Genomic DNA, 14925 nt, shown 5'->3' with positions numbered 1-14925 from the left:
AAGACCTTTCTTATTGAAAATCAATAAGTTAACGGTGAACTAACAAAATTAACGGAAAAATTAATATTTAACGGAAAAGTTAATGAATAATCATATTCATTAAGGATAAATTATGAAATCTCAAAAAAAAAAATTAAAATCTAATCAATCTGAACCATTCATTTGATTAAAAAATTTGACCGTCATTTTTTCTACATATTATAGGCCTAACTCTCTTGGACTCTTATTAGTATAGTAGATATATATATAGTAGATAGATATATATAGTATAGTAGATATTAAATATAAAATTTCATCATATTGTAAAAAACTCAATATACAAAATTTATTCAATATACCATTATCATACTATTTAATAAGGTATTTTGGATTTTTACATGCGTAACAAAAACTAGCGCATGAGGAAAGTGGAGCCGAAAGCCATGACGGTTTTAGTAGCTGTGGAAGCACAATAAGTACCATGAGAGCGATAGTCGATAGAGAACCATGAAGCTGAAAAACAAACTACGTTGCTGGGAATGCGATTGCAGAAACTGTGATCGTGTCACCTGCTGCCTACCTACCCTCTCCAATGATCTCATGAAGCATAGGCCCAGATGCATCTAGCGGTGAAGAATGTAAATCTGTTGTTGCCACACTTGTAGTAACCGCTGATGAATTATCGCCTGCCGTTTGGGAACCATGAATATCAGTCATGAAGCTGGTTCTATCATCGAACTTCCAGTCAGTGAGGTAGCTGGGCCTTGAAGTTACGGTTGGTACTTCAGTGTCTCCTGAAAGCATTGCCACCACACGGGACATTGATGGCCGCAATCCAGGGGATGCTTGGGTGCACAAAAGCGATACCCCTATCACCCGTTTCACTTCATCCTCATTGAAATCTGGTAGGTTTTCATCCACCACATCAACGTCGCGATTATTCTCATGGAGATGCCAAGCCTAAATATCAATAGCGACAGTCAGGATCAAGACAACTGTTTAGTTAAGAACTGAATCCAACTACCTCTGTCATCATTCAAAAATTGTCCTAATTTCTATTTCAATGGTTTTCCCAGGTATATTTCAGACAATACTAAGCTTTTTCAGATTGATATTATATTCATACCCATTCAAGAAGATATATCTTATCTTGTTCCAAGCTCGAGTCAGAATTTGGCCGACCACTAACAATCTCCAAGGCAACGACTCCGAAGCTAAATACATCAGCCTTCTCAGTAAGGTGGCCACGCATGGCATATTCCGGGGCAAGGTACCCACTGCATCAACAATTAGTTTGATACATTAGGGTAAAATCTTGGACATAGAGTCAAACTGCATGAATAGAATATAGGGTTTAAGGATATGATCTTACATTGTGCCTGCAACACGGGTGCTGATATGGGTCTTTTTATCATCATAGAGCTTCGCCAACCCAAAATCTGAGATTTTAGGATTGAGGTCTGAGTCGAGCAGAATATTACTAGCCTTGATATCTCTGTGCACGATTCTTAGTCGAGATTCCTCGTGCAAATAAGCTAGACCTCTTGCTACTCCCAAGCATATTTCAAAACGTCTTGGCCAATCAAGGCATAAGTTACTACCTCCTAGAAAGTTTAAAAAATAAAATTAAATCAGTATCCTTATATTAGAGATAAGTTATAGGAACAAAAAGGGTATACAACTATAAGATAATACCAAATAGTGCTTGATCAAGACTCTTGTTTTCATGATACTCATACACAAGCAACCGTCTGTCTCCCTCATAGCAGCAGCCATACAACTTCACAAGGTTGCGGTGCTGGACAGCAGAAATAGTTGCAATCTCTGCCACAAACTGGCTCTTCCCTTGGTGGGAGGCCACAGAGAGTTGCTTAACAGCAACATTTCTCCCATCATCAAGTGTTCCCTGTTTATCACCAAGTTTAGGCTAAAGAATAGATCCTAAGCTAAAAAAATTTGCTGCTCAAATGTTCATCAAGAAAATGAAGGGCCTGTGTTTCAATGTAAATCATTAGATATCTATTTTTACACATAACTGCACCAATTTTGATGGCTTATAACCAGAAGGCAGAGCTGACACAAATGAAAGGATAAATTTTATGGAGGAAAAGTATAATGAAAAAATGCAGTGAATTAAAGATGCAATTCAAACAACTCTAAAGGAATAGCCGACGTATATAACTTTACCCTCTACTCTTTGTGTAAAAAATTGAGGAAGGATTACTTTAGCACTTCATTGCAAGAAGAATTACCTTGTATACTGGACCAAATCCTCCCTCTCCAAGCTTATTAGAAGGACTAAAGTCACTTGTTCCGGCTTTTAAATCTGCATAACTAAAAGTATATGGCTTGGCATCCATTCCCAAGAACTCTGCAAATTCAATAGGAAAAGATGCTATTAAATTTCAAAGTTCAAATAAATCATATTTTACCCACCAAATGGCTTACATAACATAATGACTTCTTTCTACCTCCCCCCAAAAGAGAATAGAAACAACTAGAAGAAAGGTTCTGTTCTTATACAAATTTGTAACAAAGGTAGCAATACATGAATCTAAAAGATGTTCATCGATAAACATTATATTCATTCTTGAACGAGATGACATTGTAAAGAAAAATGGTAGCAATCTTTCCAACAGAACTGATCCTAAACTGCTTTGATCTATAGCAAGAGTTGATAAACCAATTTTTAAAAATTTCTTGTTGCTTTATCCAGGCCAAGCTATGCTCATACATTCACAAAATAATTTCTTATGCAAAAAAGAACTTATGGGGCTTCTGGAAAAAAAAAAAAAAAAAAAAAAAAAAACCATGAAGCAAATAAAATAGAACAGGACTTTTAATAAAATTTTTACTTACCTTCATCGTCATATGTGTCCTGCCTTTTTCTTCTCTGAACAAAACAGTACACAGCAAATACAGAAAGAAAGCTCACAACTCCCACTCCAACAACAATTCCTACAATCATGCCAGTTCTATTCTTCTTTTTTTCAGAGGGAGGTTGGTTACTAACAGTGGGAACAAAATCTGCAGAAAAGATTAGTTTTCAAAATACAATTTTTAAAAAACTTTGATGATACATTTACTTGAAATGATAATCGGTGAGGATCATATGTACCTGGGGTTGCACTAATCGCTGAAATCAAAGGCCCATAAGTACCTTGACTAGGTACACAGCAAGTTCCTTTCCCGGCCCAAAATAGATGGATGTCCATATGATTTTCAGATACTTGAACCTTATATTGCCTCGAAAGGCCTCTGAGTGATCCCCCAGCTAAATTTTTAATGTCAAAATCTTTCTCCTTTAGGTTTCCCTGAAGAGACCAAAACCTCAGCTAAATCTCATGTAAAAGTGAAGATAGCACAAGTTATTGGTGTGAGAAAATTTTCAAATTTCTCTATAACATAAACATAGAATATATAAAGCAATCTACTGTTTGTTGGTCCTTGTGGAAAAGGAATCAATAGATAGCCTAAAAGATGAGTTGGATTCAAGGAATGCATCATAATTATATACTCGGGAGCAATTACTTAGCCAATTTTGTACCCAATCTCATCAAGAGTAAAAACAGTTAACTATAATTTATAACAGTATAACTTAACTTAGCCTTAATTAACATCTAGTTGGAATATACATGTATGTATCTATGCAGGTATGCATGGATACATGCATGCATGTTGCATTCTATTAAGCTCAAAATTTGTAGTGAGCCCTTGAGTTTTAGCATATCCTTCACATGTGTAAATCATCTTGATCAATTCCATCAATTTCATCTTGAGCAGATGCCATTTAAATCATACTTTGAATAATTAAGTTCTCTTACAAAATTTCTAATATATTCACTTGCAAATAAATTATTGACTCTACAGTCACCCAAATCCTAGAACACATACCTGTATATATATATTAAACATGCGCCTCCCAAGAGTCTTCCAAGAAGGAGGATTAGAATTCAGGATCACTGACTCTGCAAACTGGAGGGTCACAGTGTAATTACCGTTTTCCAAGCCTAAGCCATAGTACCTTAGAGATCCAGCTGAAAGTCTTGCTGTCTGGAAGAGTTCAGAGTCCAAAGTATTTGTAAACTGTGATGAACTGGAGGTTGTGTATTTTGGACTATTGCTATCAGAGGAGAGTCCAACATTGCTAACAGCCCATCTGCCTGTGCTTGTCATGTAATGTGTTGCCGGACCAAGAGTCTCATTATCCCTCTCATACACTATCTGGTTAGATGACGTTATTTCTTGACCACCACACTTAATAGCAAAGCTAGAGTCTGTGGGTGATGAGCAAATATGAAAGCGTTAAAAGACCCCTATCTCAAAATGCATAGAAATAGAATAGCAGTCATGTAATTATTTATAACATCTCAGAATTTAATCATGCAGAGGATACATGCTTCACAACGAACATTAAGTATCAAAACTCAACACAAAAATCTTTTGCTGTTTTAATTATTTGGCCTCCTTTTCACAGTATGCAGTGTCCAAAATTATACAAAAAGTTAGAGAACAGAAGTTGGAAACAAGTAGAAATTTCATCTTTAAAGAATTACAAATTCGACATATTTGTTTTGAGCATAAAGTATCAATCAATGAAACACATTTTGGTTTAACTTACAAATGGGATCTCCCCGATGACATGGGAAATTCTTCTGAAGACAATTCAATCCTGAAGGCAGAGCACTGAAAGGAGAATGGATGCATTGAATCAGATTAACACCAAATCTAAGAGAAATTAAAACTATCTCAAATAATTTTTTTGACTGTATTTGCATCACTCTGGCAGAACAAACTGTCAAACATTTTCTGAGAAAACTGTAGCCTGATGTAGCCATGGCAACAGTTTCGATCAAACCATTTACTATTCGCAGCAGAATCTTAGCCAAGAACCTAAAGTCCTAATTAAGATTCCTCTATTTTAGGCATAGAAACTCAGAACGCCCTTTATAATTTTTAAAATTTATATATTCAAACGAATTCTGAACTGGAACTAGAACAGTGACTGGTACTGTACGGTTCAGGCTCTAGTTCCAGCACCACCAATCCTAACCCACAACCAAGACATGGAGATGAGTAGCCTGATGTAGATTTTAAACTGACTAAAATATATCTCCACCATTTTAATTATTAGCAACATATTTATTATCTAAGAACAGATATATGACCTTTGGAAAATTCAAAGAACAACAAAAAGTTGAAGATGGTGATTCCAAAACATGATATATATGGTCAAGTGTAACTCTCACCTGCCGTTAGAGCTGTCTATGGTAAAGTTATTGCTGATGAGATTCCTGCAAATTATAAAATAGCAAGTGGCAACATTAGAATTCAAGAAGAGACCTCTATTATATTAGAAAGTGAATCTTGAAACAAAAACACACAGATTAGGAAGGAATGTCACACAGTGACACAGTGTGATGCTTGTTGTCTATTCATACTTACAGTTGTAAACCTCGTCCGCCAGTCCAAGAAGGGAAGTTCCCAGATATTTCATTGTACGATAAATCGCTGCAGGTAAAATCTTGAGGATGTTAAACATGCTAAGTGTTAAGGATAACCAACGGCCAATAACAGATATATATATATATATATATATATATATATATATATATATATATATATGCAGGAAACAACACAGATATAATATGTAGAGTAACTGAACAATTAATTGTTATATAGATCTAAGTCTAGGGGGTTAGTTAATGCCATAAGCTAAGTGGGGATGAATATTTACAGCAATAAAGTTCAGCTTTCTAATTAAAAGGATAAAACTCACATATTCTGTAGATTTGGGCTCTTCCGTGCAGGCAAAGAACCTGTCAACTTGTTACTACCAAGAAACCTGAAGATTGGAATGACCATATGTAAGTGTGCGCTATTGAAATGGGACCAAAGTAAAAGAAACTCCGGGATGATTTATTACAAATTTTGGAGTGAACTAAGGTTGAAAAGTTGATCTGGAACACGTCCTGTCAAATTGTTGAAGCTCAAATCCCTATAACAAAAAAACAGACAAATGGTTAAGCAGTGCTTTCTTATGGAGTGATAAATAAAATTGAATTACTAAAATTTGCAATTATATTAAATATTGACCCTCAATCCCCCATCTTTTTGGCTTTAGCCTGGGATTACAAAGTAAATATCTCATTTCAAACAAAAGAAGTAGACATTCAAAGATTTCAATTAAAAACATCCTTCAACCAGAGGACTTACAGCAGTGACAAGCTCTGATATTCTCCAATATTAGAGGGGATGGAACCAGAAATATTGTTATTCCGCAAAACTCTAAGGACCAAGCAATCAGTTCATTATAATTGGTCAGATTCCAGGGGGAAAAACAGGCAAAAAACAGGAGTATAATAAAAATTTGCAGATTGGAGCTGATTATATCTCCTTACAGTTTGCTTAAATTCTTCATATTTCTAATGAAGTCCAGTGAAGAGCTCCCATTCAAAAGATCACTTATCCTCCTGCAAGTATCCAGTGCAGTAGACAATAGAATATTCTTAACAAGAAAAACAAACTTTGTAACACACATAAAAAAAGTAAGGGTTTGGATAAAACTCACAAGTCAACCATTGAGGTCAAATTTGAAAGTGTAGATGGAATTGGGCCCTGAAATGAATTTCCTTCAAACCTCCTGCAGAAATACAATTGATGCCAATCATAAACAATGGAAAATAGAGAACCAGCAATGGGCATGGATTAAGAATGATTTTCCATTGAATCTAGATATCAAGTGCAATGGACTGTCTGAAATGGATAATAATCTTATTAACAGTCTTACAAGGTAGTAAGCTTTGACCAGTTCCCAATGAAATCAGGTATCCTCCCTGTAAGCTCAGTGTTTGAAGCCCACCTGAAAGAAACAAAATTCACTCCATTGAACGCGATTACAGAATTGACCTGATTTTTACTTTAAAAAAATAAAAAACCAAGGGAACTTACACTGTGTCTAGGTTCAGAAGATTTGCAAATGTTGGAGGTATAGCACCACTAACACCAGAGCTATCTATATAGCTGGAAATTGAATAAAAAATCTATCAATATAAAGAGAAAGCTGTAGCTCGCATCTGGAAGTCTTATTGTTAAAAGCATTGAATCAATCTTACATTTGTGTAAGGCTTTTCCAATTTCCAAGCCCCGAAGGCAAAGGTCCAGAGAAGTTATTTGTGCCAATTGAACTGCCAACACATGCAAATTTCAATTTTGTGCAAACAAATGTCCAATTATATCCTGATCATATACATCAATAATGAATAATAATATCCACGAATGACATTAATAATGTCTTACAAGGATCTCATGTCAGTCAGCAATCCAAGTTCCTCCGGAAGCTTCCCCGACAATGCATTAATGCCTAAGCTTCTGTGACAATGAAAAAAGAATCATATATGCATTAACACATGTACTGTTGATGTACTCAACATGAAACAGAGATAACTATATCAAGTTAAATACCGAAGATATAGTTGACTTACAGGTATTGCATACCACTCATATTTGCAATGGAAGCGGATAGTGTGCCTGTCAGGTAATTTTGGCCCAGATTTCTACAAACAAAATGAGGAGGTGTCTGGACTTAGAAGAGAATTATATATTACTCCGTACATACATACACACAGGCAGGTTATAATTGTAAATAATCCATTACCAAATCCCAAGTTACTTAAGTGTAGAACACGGATTGTTCAATCAATAATCTTAATAATATAATCAAATGAGCTTGTCGAAACTGCCACATAAAATGATTACGATCCAAATTATACACTATATAGAAAGAAACCATACAGATCATTGATGGAATTTAGCTTCCAAAGGTCATCCGGAATCGCACCGACAACATCTAAAGCGTAAACTTTCCTGCGAAGAAAAAACATGCATCATGATGCATTGATCTCCATAAATACGAAAAAAAAAAAAGAATTATAAACAATTGATGAATTCCAGAGAAGAAAGTGGAGAAGATGGTAGATTACAGGGCAGTGATGTGGCAGGGGGTGGAAGAGCAATCGCATTTGATTGCCGGATTGAAAGACTGCTCTTGCATGCCGGTAGAATCGACGGCGGCGCCAGAGCACAATTCTCCACTCAAGTTCCACATATTGTTCGCCCGAATCCCCCATTGTTGGAATATAGAGTTCAGAATCCTAGCTGCAGCACAGCGTCCATTAATGAATTAAAGTGAAGTGCTCCGCAGTAATTTAGGCCAAAAACAGAATGCCAAATTCTTTTCAACAAGTTGAATCCCCAATAGGTAAAGTAAATAGATAGGTTGGTCGGTAGCTTGATATAGTATAGTATATAAACAAGTGAAGTTGAAGTTTGTAGTAAATAAATAAAAGTTTTTTGAAAGTAGTAAATAAATAAAAGTTAATTCTACCATAGGTTGACAATTCCTAATTTAGTTTTATACTATTATTTTTGGTAATTAACATCCCAAATTATTATTTTGTAGTCATTTTTAGTTCTTTTTATGACTTTTTTATTTTTAGTAAGGACATTTTTGTTTCTTTATAGTTTTCATTTGTTATTTTTTTGGTTTAAACTGATTAAATCGAAAAAAATAACAAAATAAAAATATGAAATGATAAAATTGTCTTTATGAAAAACAGGAAAAGTCATGAAAATGACTAAAAGTGTCCAAAAAATAATAGGTTGGGATGTTAAATGACAAAAATAATAGTCTGAGGTTAAATTTAAAACTTTTACAAAAGACAATGAACTTATGGTGGAATTAACTCTAAATAATAATAATAATAATAATAATAATAATAATAATAATAATAATAATAATAATATAGATAAAGTTATATATAATTTTTACATTTAAAAAATATTAAAAACAATAAAAAAGTTTTTTTTTTAAACAATCTTTGTTAAATTGAAAAAATAGGAAAGCTGTTTTTTAAAAGAAAAAAAGTAATACGTTTTATATTTTTTATTTTTATTTAAAAAAAATATTATCTAATTACTAAACTACCCTTAAAGTCTTACAACATTACTTTTTCTTCTATAAATACCAAATCTTAAGTTCAAACTTCATTTTTTTAAAAAGATTCAAAAACGAGTTTGAAGTCCTTCCCAAAAAAAAATTGACAAAATTTTTCTTAAGACTCAGAAAATGATTCCTATCTGTGTGATTAAGGAAAATACTTGATAGACTTTTATTTTATACTCTCAACTTGTACTTTCTTTCACATGTTCTTGATGTAGACACTTTTTTGTGGACCCATATGATAAAAATAATTCATTCTTATTTGTTATTTCAGAGAATAGAAATAAGAGAGTAAAATTTGAAAGTGCATGTAACAGAACTCTTGTGATTAATATGTCAGTAAAATCGTAATCTAAAAAATAAACTATAAGGAAGCAAACAAAAAATTTTATTTTTTAAGACAAAAGGCGGCTAAAGACACAATATCATAACGAAAAATGACAACTGTAATTATATTATATAAAAACAGACAATTACAGACTAATAACAAATTAAAATAATGTACTCCCTATTATTATTATTATTATTATTATTTTTGGGGGAAAGAAAGAAGAAGTCTTTCCTCCAAGAACAAATAAGATTGTGGGCAAACCAAAAGGCGGCCACAATCACTTTCAGTGGACAATCACAACACGCACATGCGCCGTTGCGCTCAGACACACAGACCAGGAGAAGAAAATTGACGATAACCTCAATCAATATGATTTGACTGTTAACTTAGTAGTAGTTGATCAACTATGAATTCTTTTGTGATCCTTTGTCGATTAAATTACGAGACAGAATTTATTCAATGTAGACTTTCGAATAGTAACGTCAAGTTATTAATAGTTTTTTTTTTTTTTACTAGGATCACGAGACAGAATATATTCATTTGTTACTAAAAAAAAAGAAGGGAAATTTCAGAGAAGATGAGATATGTTGCGCACCTTCAGCGGGATCAACAGTGGCGTTGTTGTTGGCGGCGGGCGGCTGCGCTCGGGCCGCCGGAAGAATCTGCGGGGCGGCGATGGCAATTGCTATAATCACGACGGCGTAGAAGCTTGCGCCGTACTTCATCAGACCAACTCCACTTGGCACCGGCTTCCCCTTCATCTGCAAAACAACTCTGTGAAAGAGAGAGAGAATGTATTTGTCTGAGAGAGAGGGAGAGAAGTGCTTTTTGTAGGTGTAAACGATTAAGTGGCAAAGGGGGCCGACATAGACAACCGGAGAGCTGACAACTTGGAACAGATAATTGGATTTGTTAATGCCCCATATAAATATAATATATATAGGCCAAATGGAGATTTTAATATAATGATATAATCAGTCAACGAGTCATAAAAGTCCTCCCCTGCCAACAATTTTATATGAAATTTTGAGTGATTTTAGATAGGAAGACCCAAAATATAGAAAAAAAAAGTCGAATACTTTTATTCATTTAACAGTAAACGAAAACTTTTCATATACTTATATTCTATTCTATTTATAAACAAATAAACCAGTTAAGGAATCTATATTATATTCTGTTTATATGTATTTATAATAAAAAGATGTTTGTCTAAACAAAATATATTGTAAATGATGTATTTATCTATTTGTGATAAATTTGATTATTTTGTAGTAAAAGTGTAAAACTATGTGATAATGTCACAATAGTTAATGACAAAAAGTGAAACTTTTTTTAATTAATACTTTGTACTTAACTAACAAAATAATTAACAATGTACAGGTAATTTGATTTTTTTTTTTAAATAAAATAAAAGTGTTGACACTTAAATTTTGATAAATATTGATTATTTATCAATATTAGTATATTTGAATATATTTATGGATAATATTGATATTATCTAATTTGTTAATTAGATAATATCAAAAGAGTTTGAGTTTATCAAAAAACTTCTATGCCCACACCCCGTCCCGACAGAGCATTTGGGAGGATGTAAATTATGATGACTCAACCGAACATGAACCATAGAGGCTAGACCGGTGCTCACTGCGCACAAGGAGCCCCCCTAACTTTGAGAGGTTGCTCCCACACTGCCGCTGGTGAGACTCAATCCCTGGTCATTATTCCAAAGTTTCACCTCTTTGACCAGTTTATTCCAAACTCTTCTATCCTACAACTATAAATAGGAGGTTTTCTGGAAATATATATTATTCAGTTGATCCAAACCTCCATTTAAGATCAAGTCATTTGAACCGGGAAGCCCTTCAAGAAGAACAAGCTAATATATATATATATATATATATATATATATATATATATATATATATATATATATATATATATATATATATATATATATATATATATAAGTTTTTTTTTTTAAAAAGATTAAGCCACTTGAAATCCGGAGGCCCTTCAAGGCATCCAATTGAAAAATCAGAGGATCATTCAGGGACTTGTACCCACACCGCATTGATACTTGACATGTAACCAGAATTTTGAATATCAAATATACATTATTCAATTTTCTTTGTTTACAAAAAGTGCATTATTTTTTCACATAATTAAGCACAAAAAATACAAACATAATTGAGTGATATAACATACCTCTCATTAGTTAGTTAGATTAGATCGTGAGATAATTTAATTCATGGGTAACCAGCAACAAATAATAAATTTTGTTTTTTATGACTTCATAAATACTCCGTAATATCAAGTGAAAATTAAGTAATAATCTTCGTAATAAAAATATCATTTTAAATGTAAAAATAAATTAAAGTCATTATGTGTGATTCCTTTCATTAACGTCTAATCACTAATGACGTTTGGTAGTAGGCGAATTGGTAAACGGACTAATAAATTTTTATTTTTTTTTTGACCAATCGAATTTTTGAACACAATTTATTATGATATATATTTAATTTATCTACATCTATATTTACAAATCTATACCTCTACAAACTTAATAATAAAAGTCAATAAGAAGTTTATAAAGTTAAACTCCTAACAGGAACTAACAAATATTGATGTAATAGTTTGTTGAAATGAATGGTTGATACATGAAATCATTACATGAAAAATTAATAATAAAATAAAGTGACATCGTCAAACGTTGACTCAGATGTTTCAAATTTAAGGCCCTCATCTTGTTGGCGTGTCATATACATTTCTAATTGGGAGCTGATTTATTAATCATTTTATTTCCTGATTACATCCTATATTTTATTGAAATAACGAGGCATACTACTTTATATTTACAGGATTTGCGATTATAAATTTATAATCCCTATTTTCTTGAAATTAAAAATAAAAAAAAAACAATAAATTTACCACAAGTTGATATGAGATTTAGTACATTTTTTGTATTATAATAGTATTTCTGGGTGTTGAAAAAGAACTTAGTGGATGTGTTGTTGACTCTTTGTGTTTCATTATTTTGAAAAAATATGTTTGAACCGATACTACAATGTAATAGAATCAATAACATTCAAAAAAATTTATGTGCCTACTTAATTATTTTTATAATATTAATAAATTCTAATTTGTTTGCTATATTAATTGCATGATTTGAAAAAAAAAAAAAAAAAAAAAAAAAAGCCGCACCGGATGTTTTGATGTTAATATTGAATTATATAAGTTTCTTTTCTATATATATCAACTGTACATAGGCTCGTTTACTAAGAGCGCATAAAAAAACTAGTTAATTTATATTTGTTTAATAATATTTATAAACAAGCTTATCTTGTTTAGTGTTGATTTAATAATATTCATGAATAAGCAATTAAACCCATATATATATATATATATATATATATATATATATAGAGAGAGAGAGAGAGAGAGAGAGAGGGGTTCAGGTTCAGGTGCATTTAAGTGTTTCTCATGCGATTGTGCGGGTGATTAATGTGTGCGAGTTTTGTACTTAATGTGCGTAAGTCTTGTGCTTAATGTGCATGAGATTTGTGCTTAAAGTGCGTGAATGTGTAATGTTTAATGTGCGTGAGTTTTGTACTTAATGTGCGTGAGTCTTGTACTTAATGTGCGTGAGTCTTGTGCGTAATGTGTGTGAGTTTTGTTCTTAATGTGCGAGAGTGTGTACTTAATGTGAATTGTTGTGTGAGTTGTTGTTGAAACTTTAAAGTGCATGAGTTTTATGCTTAATGTGCGTGAGTTTTTTGTGTTTAATGTGCGTGAGTCGTGTGTTTAAGGTGCGTGAGTTTTATACTTAATGTGTGTGAGTGTGTACTTAATGTGAGTTGTTTTTAAAATTTAAGGTGCGTGTGTTTTTGTGCTTAACATGCGTGAGGCTTGTGCTTAACATGCGTGAGGTTGTGTTCTGAAGGTGTTTTGTTTGTGTGCTTAATATGCGTGTGTTGTGTACTTTAAGTGCGTCAGATTAATGCTTAACGTGCGTCCACCCGCATAACCGCACGGGAAGCCTCAAATGCACCTGATCCCTTCCATATATATATTATTTATTATTTACGAACGGATTGTGATCATGAACATGTGCATGTGTTTGGTTATTACGATTGAGTTCATGAACGTGTTAAGGAACATATTTGCAAATATAAACAAACATATTCGTGAACGTGTTCGTTAATATTAACGAACATGAACGTGTTCGTGTACATTAACAAACACTAATGAATGCTTAACAAACGAATACAAAAAAGATTTTTAAAAATCTTAATGAACGATTACGAACACGAACTTTAAAAAAAAATTTAACAAATAAAAAAGGAGTAATCTCCGTTCGTTCATGTTTGTTAATAGGGATAGATTGGGAAGAAGATGTTTTTTTAAAAATAATAATAATAATAATAATTTTTTTTTTTTTTTGTTCAGAAGGAGGGGGATACTCAAAAAAATTAGAGATTTCTACTGTCACGCTCCCTTGCTCAATAGGTTCTGCGCATGACCCTAGCACCGATTTGATCTTTATCAATGTAATCCCATAAGGCCGGAGGCAGTTCCATAAGAATGTGGAGCCCGATCTGGTGTTGTAGCGCGTCCGTCGCCATCTTATAGGCCAACTTATTTTGCTCCCTGTATGTGTGCATGTAGACCACCTCATCAAAGCCCTGAGCTTCGCTTAAGTAGTGATGGATAATACTATGTGGTCTAATGGTACCCGAGTTGGACTTTCATTTGGAAGGTTGTGAGTTCGAGTCTTAGTGGAGGCGTTATTGGTTCTTTGTGTTTCAGTAGGTTGAGAAAGTATATGAATGGATACTACATTGAAATAGAGCCAGTAGCATTCAAAATAATAATAATTTAATTATATATGTCCTAAAAACACGATAAAATTCCACGTGCACCATACATTCAAATCTATCTCCAGTCCTCATCTGATCAGGTATTTTTGACTTTGTCTACGATCTAAATTCTCTTCCGATGACGTATCGCTGTTGGTACGGTTACGTTTTCATTCTCATTTTGATAATAATAAATTTGTTTAAGAAAGTTTTTTAAATTAGTTTTTACTATTATGTTTTTTTTGTACAAAAAAAAAGGGTAGTATTTTATCACCTTTTTAAAAAATTCTTTTTATCAACTAATTTAATATCATCAACATATCATCATTTCTTTTATTTTTGAAAAATTGTATTATAGTAAAAGATATTGTAAAAATTTTATTTTACAATAAAAAATAGTTATTTAAATTTAGAAAATTTTTCATGACGTACAATTGTGACGTTATTACACTTACAAGGCGTTTGGTTGGAGGGAATTTAAATTCCATTCCCACGTAATTCCAAAGGCCACTAAATTCCTTAGTTTGGTTGGAAAGAATTGCAATTCCCTCATTTTCATGAAATAAAAATCTCATGCCCCTTAGGATTTTAATTCCATGAATTTTAGGAAGAAAAAAAAGATAATGATGAGACAAAATTACCCCTCCCCCTTTTTAACCTAAAATTGATGCTTGACAATAATAATGGGAATTTTGGACTTTATACTACTTATTCCCTTTCAATTCCCATGTATACCAAACATTGGAATTGAAATTTTC

The 14925-nt window shown here is 32.8% G+C and overlaps 1 protein-coding gene across 1 annotated transcript; it reads right to left on the bottom strand.

Moving 5' to 3' along the window:
- Positions 1–284: 284 nt before the first annotated feature.
- On the bottom strand, positions 285–10219 carry LOC109190486 (probable LRR receptor-like serine/threonine-protein kinase At1g56140). The gene is made up of 24 exons (XM_019340971.1): positions 9907–10219; positions 7962–8136; positions 7774–7845; positions 7464–7535; positions 7279–7350; positions 7095–7166; positions 6931–7002; positions 6770–6841; positions 6551–6622; positions 6381–6452; positions 6196–6267; positions 5906–5977; positions 5759–5824; positions 5425–5490; positions 5229–5273; positions 4601–4665; positions 3874–4256; positions 3098–3293; positions 2839–3006; positions 2232–2350; positions 1675–1885; positions 1352–1583; positions 1106–1256; positions 285–939 (listed from the first exon to the last, which is right to left on the bottom strand). Exons 1-24 carry the CDS (start codon positions 10070–10072, stop codon positions 556–558), a joined length of 3147 nt encoding a protein of 1048 aa, XP_019196516.1. The 5' UTR covers positions 10073–10219; the 3' UTR covers positions 285–555.
- Between the last annotated feature and the right edge of the window lie 4706 nt (positions 10220–14925).

Source organism: Ipomoea nil, unplaced genomic scaffold (assembly GCF_001879475.1).
Source record: "Ipomoea nil cultivar Tokyo-kokei standard unplaced genomic scaffold, Asagao_1.1 scaffold1576, whole genome shotgun sequence".
Taxonomy (NCBI): domain Eukaryota; kingdom Viridiplantae; phylum Streptophyta; class Magnoliopsida; order Solanales; family Convolvulaceae; genus Ipomoea; species Ipomoea nil.
The sequence above is the reverse complement of the archived record's forward strand: the minus strand, read 5'-3'. Positions and strand labels throughout refer to the sequence as shown.